Source organism: Mus caroli, chromosome 13 (genome assembly GCF_900094665.2).
Source record: "Mus caroli chromosome 13, CAROLI_EIJ_v1.1, whole genome shotgun sequence".
Lineage (NCBI taxonomy): Eukaryota > Metazoa > Chordata > Mammalia > Rodentia > Muridae > Mus > Mus caroli.
In genome coordinates, this window is record NC_034582.1 from 54,226,221 (window position 1) to 54,236,964 (window position 10,744).

At 43.7% G+C, this 10,744-nt stretch overlaps 1 protein-coding gene across 6 annotated transcripts in view; it reads left to right on the forward strand.

Moving 5' to 3' along the window:
- The window catches only part of Ntrk2 (neurotrophic receptor tyrosine kinase 2), a 315,292-nt gene that overhangs the window by 37,716 nt on the left and 266,832 nt on the right, over window positions 1-10,744 (forward strand). For all 6 annotated transcript variants that reach the window (XM_021180131.2, XM_021180137.2, XM_029468409.1 and 3 more), the window contains exon 6: window positions 3,821-3,975. In XM_021180131.2, coding sequence (XP_021035790.1) covers window positions 3,821-3,975 — 155 coding nt within the window. The remainder of the gene's footprint in view (window positions 1-3,820; window positions 3,976-10,744) is intronic.

Here is a 10,744-nt window from a genome sequence, read left to right on the forward strand (position 1 = left end):
TTCCTTCCTTCCTTCCTTCCTTCCTTCCTTCCTTCCTTCCTTCCTTTCTTTCTTTCTTTCTTCCTTTCTTTCTTTCTTCTTTTGGAATGAGTACCATTGCAAGTGTATGTTGCATCAAAATTATTGAAAAATGGTTTCTCTAGCTTTGCCCCAATTGGGTGACTACAATCCCTGTCTCCTTTATATGTCATTATGATCAGCTGAATGTTATTTTCACATAAATAATTTATTTTCTAATAGATGGAAAAGAGGAAAAAAACCCAGCAGGGAGTTTTGTGCTAGCGTAGCTTTATATTTCTTCTCATCTGGCTCTTGTTTTATGCAAGCCCTGAAATAAAGCACATTTGTCAAAGAGGAAATTACAGTGGATAAAACACCCTTCCAGCTTTGTCCGTCAGCCCAGTATAGGCTTGGGTAGAGCCAACCCTGGCAGAGAGGTTATTCCCAGACCCACCATCTCTAGGAGCCGTTTTTTGGGGTTCAGCCCTCAGCTTGATATTTATCCTTATGCCCCAGTAGAGCGCCGTGTTGATGGCTAACAGCCAGCATCTTCGAGGTGCTCAGTTCTTAGTGTAATCACTGCTAGGCAAATAGGAAAGGCTGCCATTGCTGTGGTCAGGTGCTTGAGGGGACTACAAGGTGTGAGGGACTTGTGAGAGCCTTGAAGGACAGGGCTCTGGATATCCGGAAGAAGCATCGACTTAAACGTGGCACTTAAAAAAAAATCTCCGGGAAAGTCATGGGGTGGGCAGGAGTCATCACGCATCAAAAGCTGAAGACAGAGGATTCTTAATGAAGCTTCCCAGCTCAGGCTAGAGAAAGAAAGAGGGTTCCCGGGTCACTGCCCTGTTTGCCCCGAGACACCAGAGAGATGGAACTGAGCCTTGGTTCTGGCTCCCATCTTGGGTGGTTCTTGTCCTCCCCTTGCTGTTGCTCCAGGCGGTGATGGGGTAAGAATCGGCTCGAGCTCTGAATCCTAGCATGAAATCCCCTAGAGGAGGAACCACAATGGAAACCCAGCCTCCAAGGCTGTCTGTGAGCATGCGCTGAGAAGGCTGCCTGTGAGCATGCGCCAGCTACAGCAGGCAGGCATGTGCATGTTTGAGTGCTGGCTGTCCCAGGTTGGCAGCTCCTTGCCAACCTCCACAGAGACATCCTGGGAACAATTCACACAGGGCTTGAAGAAGATGAGGACAGTTTATGTCAACCAATAGGGAACCATCTTCCTAGAAATAATTGCATCCATCAGAGATAGCAGGCAGGTCTAGTTTCTGAGAATAGTGTACGTGTGTGTGTTGGGGGGGACTTTGGTCTAGCAGATTGGATAAGAGTGGGGGGGGGCTGATGGCATGATCCCCAAATTAACACCAGAAGAAGGAGGACCCACTGGGTTAGACACTCAGGACAAGACATACATAGAATCTTCCTATAAAGAGGGTCTTTCACTGTGTCCACATCATACAGACACCACTAGTGGAGAGGTCACAAGTGTACAAGCAGGAACGGGTCGCATGGTGAAAGTCTTGATGACTGGCAATTATTTGGAATAAACTAACTTCAGGGAGATGAAGGTCTAGTGTTACTCCCTTAAGTTACATTACATTTACACTAGTTATATATTTCCTTGGGTACAATGTTTTATATATGTATATATATATATATTGTATATGTATATGTATATATATGTATATGTGTGTATAATATTATATATATATTGTATATAGATTCTCATATATTGAACACTCAAAATATTTCCTTCTACCTATTATGAAATATAAATTACACAGTAGTCAGCACAGAGAGCTTACTACACTGCTGAATGCTGTCTTTGTCTGACTGGCTTTGTACCCAGTCGCCAGGCTGTCTCCTTCACCCTTCCCAGCTTCCAGCAACCACTCACCTGTACCTTGTGTCTGTGAGGCCAGTTTAATTAGCTTGCACATGAGCGTGAGGACATGCCTCTTTTGTGCTTTTGGCACTTCTAACCCAGGAAGAGGCGGCGATACCTCAGAGGCAGCCATGTGACGCAGAGCACGGTGCTCCTCCGTGTGAAGGTGTTGGGTGCCACTGCATCAACTTTGCTGGCTGGATTAAAACATTCGGTGCTTTCCAGTTCACGTTTTGAAATTCCACTAGCGGCATTGTTCAATGACACACTCAGTAGGCGTTGACCATGTGCGAGTTACCTGTTAGAACGAAGGAGAAAGGTTTGTCTAGGATTCTGTCCTTTAGTGGGAGAAGTGGGTGCTTAAGTGAGTCAGGGGGACCAGCTCTCTGCCAGGGCTGTGTGGCCATGGGAACACCCTGGACTTTATCATTGAAGCAGCTCTTCCATTTGTCCTCCACTTAGCTTATTTGATTATAGCGTCCTTTTAGAAAGACTCCAGTTATTTGTGTACTCAGAACTCTAGGAAATGTCTAGGGCAACTTGAGCTTGAGCCAAGGGTGGGCCTCTTTTCTGTCTCACAGTCCATGTCTCAGAGCATCAAATCCTATCTTGATATTGGTGGGGTACTTGGAGATGGGTGAGCAGATACAAATTAAACCAGTCTACCACGACCACACTCTCCCCCCTCCCCCCAACAAAACTCGCAGAAAAGTCTCCAGGGATCTCCGAGATTCTTAGAACGCAATCAGAAAACCACAGGAGTAAATGATGTTGCAAAGCCAGGTCCTGTCCTCAGGAAATCTTAAGTATTGTGGTTAGTGCTAGGCAGCCTATGTAACGATTGAAAATGGTCTCATTTAAGGGTTCATTATCATAAATGGGATTCATCTTAAATAGGCCACTGAGCATTATAAATAAGCATTAAAGATTTTTCTCCCCCCTGTGGTTTTTGTTTTCCTCCTCACACACTTCCTCCTACACCCACTGTAGTACCAGGATTCCAGATAGCACTGCTGAGGGCTGCCTGGCGGTGTGTCTGTCTACATCTGTCCTGTGTAGACTGCTCAGCCTGGGAGCCCAAGTGTGTCATTCTGCAAAACCCTCACTGGGTTGAGGATGCGCATATATGTCCTCTGCCTCTCTCCCTTCCAGCTTCTGCCCTCAGCTTTTATTGCTTGGATAAAAAGGCCTCTGGGGGGAGGGGCACAATGCAGAATAGCAAGCTTAGATGGCCTCCTGACTGGTACCCCAAAGCCTCAGATCCCTGACTCCGATTTCCTCTTCAATGGAGACAAAAGTGATTCTGCTCCCCCACTGAAGCAAGAACTCTTTAAGTCTCTAGCCGGGTCAGAAATAGGATGTTAACGCCAAAGAATGATGCTGTGACCTTTTGAAAAATCCAAGCTAGATGAATGATTTAAAATGTTTTCAATATTATAGAATTTGTTTGCTATCTATTGTGGGTTTGACAACATTCATATATATATACATACATATATATATATACATATACATATATATATATATATCCTGTATATATACACAGGCACATATATGTGTGTATGTACACACACACACACACACACACACACACACACAAGTCACCGTTGGCATCTCCACTTAAGTACAAGAACCGGCACCTCGCCCCCACCAGGAGATGCTCTCTGTCCTGGCTGTGTTTGTTCAGATCTGTTTTCCTAAATGTTCCGCAAGGTTTTGCCTCTCCTTGCTATCTTTAGCTGCTACCGTTTTGTTTGCACATAACAGCAGAGCAGGAGTTATTAAATAATGGGGTGAACAGTAAGCACTGTCGTGCCATCAAAGTGGGCGTGACTCCCAAAGGTTGGCGGCTAGCGCATCTTCAGCTTGTAATCGTTCGTGAAACTGAAAGGTAAGTGGGAGCCTGACTGGGTTGTATTTCTGTCCCCGTAGGATCCTGACAGGTAATCCATTCACGTGCTCCTGCGACATCATGTGGCTCAAGACTCTCCAGGAGACTAAATCCAGCCCCGACACTCAGGATTTGTACTGCCTCAATGAGAGCAGCAAGAACACGCCCCTGGCGAACCTGCAGATACCCAATTGTGGTAATTTATTTTTCATCAATGACTTCCAGTTGCTATTAACTCTTCTTGTTGCCTTGGTATGGTAGCGGGTCTGGGAAGGACATCACTACCCAGACTTCACAGTGTGTTGTGGGTGTCTCTGGCAAATCAGATGTTTTTGTGCAGTGTGGAGAGGCCAGCTGAGAGCACCTTTAGTGACTTTTCTTTTCAAGTAGAACATTGCTTCTGAATGGCTGAAAACATGAAGGAAAAGTATATTGTTAATTCTGTTGTTGATTTGTCTGCCTGTCCATCCACCATCCATGCATTTGTTCAACAATCCGCTTCTCCAAAAATATCCATGAAGCGTACAGCCCTTCCCAAGTTACACATACACACTTGATTGGCATGTAAGCCATGCAGAGGGAGAACCAATCACAGGGCACTGAAGGAGCCCTAGCAGCTGAGGTAAATATACTCTAAACCTGCACATCCTTAGGCTCGCCTTGCTGCGGCATGCTTCAGTCTGTCCTGTCATGGCTGGCTGCACTCCTGCCTGCTTGTCCCCATGCCTGGGTTCAGCCTCTGCTGTCCCCTTCCTGTTCTTCCCAATACTTCCATCTGGAGAATTTTAAAAGACCCCCTTTGGACAAGGCCCAGCTCTCAGCGAGAGCTCATGTCCCTCGAGAAGGAAGAGCAGGGTTGCAGCTAGGATTTTTCCGACCCTGCGATTTATCTCTACGATGACACGCGTGGGCGTTATTCCTTTAGCAAAATTTTAATCGGTTAGCCAAACAGTTGACAAGCTCACAAACAATTCTGTTTGCTCTTGCCTGGTGGCGGGTGACAAAGCAGGAACATGCCATGTAGTGCCTTGTTTGTATCTCCAGGAATGTGTGTAACCATTTCCCTTCTGGAGCCCCTGTTTGAAGACCCACTTTTATTTAAGAATGGCGCCATTGCTGCTTACTCTTAAGGGGGATAGATAGAGTCTTGTGCTCTCATTGTGGGGGACTTCACTTTATTTCCTTACTGCTTCCCTCAGCCTTCCTTGCCAGCCAACAAACAGACAAACAGATAGACAGACCAACAATACTACCACACCAAACAACCCCTACTATGTGTGTAACACATGGCTGTTCTATACCACTGAGAGAAGCTTCCTAGAGGGGCAAGAGAGGCCCTGTTGGTCACCTGGTCATCCAGCTTGCACCCAAATCCCCACAGCTGTTTTGGCCTCTTGTCCAGGACACATGGAACAGAGAGCATCCAACACAGGTCCTTGTCCCATAAGCTGCCTCTGCATGGGGTGGCTGCTTTGTCCTTTTCTGACACCAACTCTTAAATAGCCGTGTGGTCTTGACGTGGGTTCAGAGGGACCCCATCCTTGATGTGGCTGACCACTGAGATGTGGACAGAAGAAACAAAATATCTGAAGTAAACAGCTATTTAATTTTCTCAGTCTGTCTATCTTCAACATCTTCTATTTCTTTTGTTTTTCTACACATTTCTTAATGAACGATGTGTTTGAGGGTAGTATTTTCGTATCAGGTGACTTGGCATGCTGGGGGTCTATTTCAGGGGTTACTCTGTGCTTTCCTTACTTGTTTGTGTTTTTCGAGGTATTTTTCATTGCCATTGCATAGGTAATATCTACATTTCGTCATAGAAAGTATTTCCCTGAACTCTAGAAAAGCCCCATCTTTGTATTTATAACCATGTTAGGTCAACACTCATTATATTCTCTCTAACTAGTGTGTAACGTTTGTGGCCAAATGAATCTTAATTACACTAAATGTTCCATGTTGATAGTAGTTTGGCTTATTTCCCACTTTAGAGAAAGATTTTATTTTTATTTACTTTAAATTAAAAAAAAATTATTTGTATAGGTGTATACCTGGGTGTTTGTATCTGTACCTCATGCATGCAGTACCAACAGGAGCCAGAAGAGGGCGTTCGATGCCCTGGAACTGGAATCACAGCTTGTGAGCCACCATGAGGGTATTGGCTGGGAACTGAACCCAATCCTATGAAGAGCAGCCCGTGCTCCTAACTTATTATCATCTCAGTGTTCCCAGAGTCTTTCCCCATGCTCCTGTCAGTGTTTTAGAAGACCTCACAGAGCTGAGCTTCTGTCTTATAAAATGTGCGCCTTAAAGTCGGCTGTACCCGTAACTTACCACTCCAATATGAGTGGAATTCTTATCTCTTCTCTCTTAAGAGTGCTGCCTTGCCCTTTTACTGTGCATTTCCCCGACTACTAAGTATTCTTCAGAGTGTATTGGACTGTTCTGTGCTTTGGCAAATGTGCCTTTTTCTATGCCTCCCTTGATATTCCATAGCATTTGCCTTTTCTTTCATTTATTTTCATCTGTAGGGTCTGCTTTTTTTTAAGTTCTGAAAGTTATAAAGTATACTTCTGGATTTTTGTAAAAAAAATCCAAACATTTATTACTTACATTTCAACATACATTTCCTGCAAAACACCAAAAGACAAGGAAAAAATACTTATATTTCTCTGTATTTGTTTACGCATTTCTCAGCATTTTATCATCTCAAATTTTGTCTTTATTTTTTTCTGCTCAGAGGAAAATGCTTACGAACAGTTGGCTAACGATTATATTGGATTTCACGTATTGCCACTTGTTAGAAAGAAAAAGCTCACAATTATCAGAAGGCACAAATGGCAGGATTTCCTAGATCTGTCACAACAGAGAGTGTTTGGAGATAAATGATGTAATTTGAAAAAAAATATATAAAGGTGAATTAATAGGGGGTTCAGCAATGCACTGGAAAGGCATGAATCTATGGGGTTTTCCTTAAGAAACTAGCATTATTTCTTTCCATACCACCACCGGTGTGTGTTCCTGTGTAACTGGCAGTGAAGAGACAATAAGTATGTTTTCTAAGTCAGAGCCTCGGAGGCTGGCAGACGTAACGCTGAGATGCATGCACGTGTAGCCCACAGGAAAAGGGCTGGGGAAATGACAGCAATGATCAGTGGGGTTTTTAAAAGTTTAAAAATACGCTGTAAGGTATTTACTGGTGCACATGCTACCAGCAGGCTCTCTGAGGACATTTTGCTTGATTGTGTGAGGTGTGCGCCATGAGCGCGTTCTCATCTCCCTCCCCTGTTACTACTCTTTGCTTCCATAAACAATTTCTCTTCTATATTTATGTCATGTCCGGGATTTTATGTATCTATGCAAAATCCAGGACCAGAAAATGAGAGAAAACACAGATGTTTGTGTTTTGGACCCGCTTGGTTTACCACACAGGATTATTGGTCAGTTGACCCAGTGTCTCTGCAGGTGAGGCACCTTCAGGCTTGACTGGAAGGCTTTCCTTGTTCATTCCTTGTTGGTGGGCACCTAGGGTGATTCTACAGCTCAGCTGTTGTGAACATAGCGGCAGTGAACATGGACATGCCAGTGTCTTTGTGATGTATGGACTTGGAGTCCTTGTGTAGATACCCGGGAGTGGTTGAGCTTGATCACTAGGTGGTTCTAATGTTTGGTTTTCTGAAGAGCCTCCATAGCGATTTCCACAGTGGTTGGACCACTTGACATTTTCACTAGCGGTGCACGAGGGTGCCTTTCATTCCCAACCTCACCAGTGTTTGTTACTATTCATTTCCTTAATGTCTATGAACAATGTCTTAATGTCTGTGGTTTTGGCTAGGGCCAAGTAGTAGGCATGTTTTTAATTTGCTCATGACTCTAGTGAAGTTGAACATTTTTTCATCCAGACACTTTGCTGAAAGCCCTAAGAGGTCTCTGATAAAGTCTTAGGGACAGTTCAGTTTCTTGCTTTCTTGTTTCTATCTATTTTCTTTCCTTTCTATCTTACTGCTTCAGCTAATACTTTAAGCTCCCTATGAAAGTGAGCACTCCTACCAGGTTAGTGAAAATACTTTGGGCTTCCCCTATTGGGTATACTGTTGGTATAGGTTTGTGCATGTAGTCTCTAGTGTGCTGGGGGTTTCCTATTCTTAGCTTCTTCAGGGCTTTGGCTATAAAGCCATGCCAAAATTTGTCAAAAGCCATTTCTGTGTCTATGAAGACGATCATGAGATCTCTGTCCTTGACTTCTGTGGTGTCTTATATTTTGCTGGATTGCACACGTTGAGCCACTGCAGTGAAGCCGACTCGATCATGGTGGGTGGCCTTTTTGATGTGTACATGTATTTGGTGTGCAAGAATTTTATTGATCATTTTTGTAGCAATGATCATCAGGGGAAATTGTCTATAATTTCTCTTTTGTTATTGTTATGTCTTCACCTGGTTTTGATATCATGGAACATCTGTCGCCCTAAAAAGTATCTGCTAAAGGATGGTCTGCTATTTATTGAGGGCAGGGTAATGGAGTCCTCTAATCTTACTGTGTAGGGACTTATCTGTCTTTCCATTTAGTAGCGCTTATTTTATGAACTTGGGTGCACTGTGCTCAGTGTGGTACCTGTTTCAAGTTGCAACATGCCCTTCATGGATTCATTGCTCTCCTAATCAGAATGAAGTGACCTTCTTTGAATCTTATGGCTGATTTTAATTTGAGCCCATTTTGTCATGCAGTAGAACAGTAGCCCTGGCTCGCTTTTTAGTCCCATTTGCTTGGAATTCCTCTCCCAGAAGGTCACCCTGAGTTAACCCTTTCTTTGACGAAGACATGCACTTCTTGGAGGCAAGAGATGGACCACTCTCAGTTAAGTCGGATTGACTGTGTCTTCTGACTGGAGTAGCGGACACAATTGATATTTATAGTCATTGAAAGGTACGCATTAAATCTTTTCCCCTTTTTTGTTTTGCAGTGTTTTGGGGTTTTGTATTCCTCCTCTGTGTAACTGCTGTTCATGTGGTTTGTTCTTTCCTGTAGTTTGTTGGAAGTATTTATCTTTCTTTTCAGCCCAGAGGGGTCTTTTACCTTTATGATATCTTCTCCAGGAATGGCTAAGAGGTCAAGATTTCCTTTAGTTTGTTTTTATCATGGAAAGTTTCTCTTTCTCCTTCAATTATAACATATGGTTTTGTTGAGTATGGTAATCTGGGTTAGCAATTATTGGCTTTCAGAGCTTGAGCTATATCACACTACCCCTGCCTACCTTTTAAGGTTTCTGCTGAGTATCAACTGTTCCTTTATATGTAACTGGGTATTTCTATCTTGCAGTTTTCAATATATTTTCTTTGTTCTACATGTTTACTGTTTTAACTATAAATTTGTGATCTTACCTCTTCTCAATGCCTCCTGTACTAGGGTTGGAATTTCTTTCAATAGATTTATTTGTGTGTGTGTGTGTGTGTGTGTGTGTGTGTGTATGTTTCTATAGTGGGGCTTGAACATCAAGAATTAGTTTCATCATCGTTCTTTTTTGGTGGATGTGTTTACCATGTTCAGGAGAGGACTAAGACATGGTAGAGTTGAGGTCATGTTATCTCTTTAGGATTTGTATTTAGGGCTTGCAACTCTATCTTTAGTCTCCCTTGAGTGTCAGGTACCTCGACCTCCCTCTTAGATCTCTAGCTTCTTGTGGGAGTTCTGGGACTTGCTATTTCTGTGGGCTTTGCTTGTGGACACATCAGGCTTTCTTCCTGTGTCCCCAGCTTCCAGTTCTGTGTTATAGAATTTCCTGCTTGCCCATGGACCTAATCCTAGGTCAGACCCAGCTCCTATCACTGTTCCTGCTGCTCCTGTCTGTAGACCTTACCCAGTCAGCTCAGGTCTCCTCTCTGGGTCTGCAAGTCACACAAGTGTGTCCCATTGCATGGCATGGCATTGGATGCTGGAGGTCAATTTTTGGGAGTGATTTTCTGCCAGGAGGGCTCTAGAGATTGAACTGAGGTCATCAAGCAAGTACCTTAACCAACTGAGCCATCTCAGAAGTTTTGAGCCAGCTAATGAAATGTTTGAGATGTTCAAGAGGGACCCTGTTATGAAAGGGCTGATATTTTACTTTTCTCTGATGGACTGGCAGGGGGAGGGGGCCTAGTAGAGCAGCTAACATCTTCAACCATGTATTCAGGGTACTAGGCTCAATCTTAGTGCTACCCAAAGGTCCCACTGACATGTCGGTCCTCGTCATTTTGAAGAGGGTCTTGTTTCTTCTAGTTAAGCCAGGAAGCAGGGTAGAAGTTTAACATCATTCTAATCAAAATGTCCAACAGTATAATGGTGATGGTCCCAACCTGCAGCGAATGAGCATACAGTTATCCAGGCTGTGACACAAACTGTGGTCTGTTTCTCTACATGACCACCTTAAGCTTCAGGAGAATGGTCATTGAAAGGCAACACACAGACTCGTGCAGTTTCCACATTAACTGGATAAGGGGTGCAGTGACTAGGTTTCTGAAGGACTGAAATGGCTGTTATACATGTTGTTAGAAGAGGGTAGCACTGATGGGCTGTGTAGATTCATCTTCTGTCAGGGTCGGGCAGGATCAAGGAAGGTCCCCCTCTGAGCTGCTCAAGCTGGTGTCTTAGAGCCATTTTACCTTTGGTCCTTTTCTTTTTCTTTCTTTTTTTTTTTTTTTGAATTAAATTTTTATTAGGTATTTTCCTCATTTACATTTCCAATGCTATCCAAAAAGTCCCCAATACACTCCCCCCACACTCCCCGACCCACCCACTCCCACATTTTGGCCCTGGCATTCCCCTGTACTGGGGCATATAAAGTTTGCAAGTCCTATGGGCCTCTCTTTCCAGTGATGATACATATGCAGCTAGAGTTAAGAGCTCTGGGGTACTGGTTAGTTCAGAATGTTGTTCCACCTATAGGGTTGCAGTTCCCTTTAGCTCCTTGGGTACTTTCTCTAGCTCC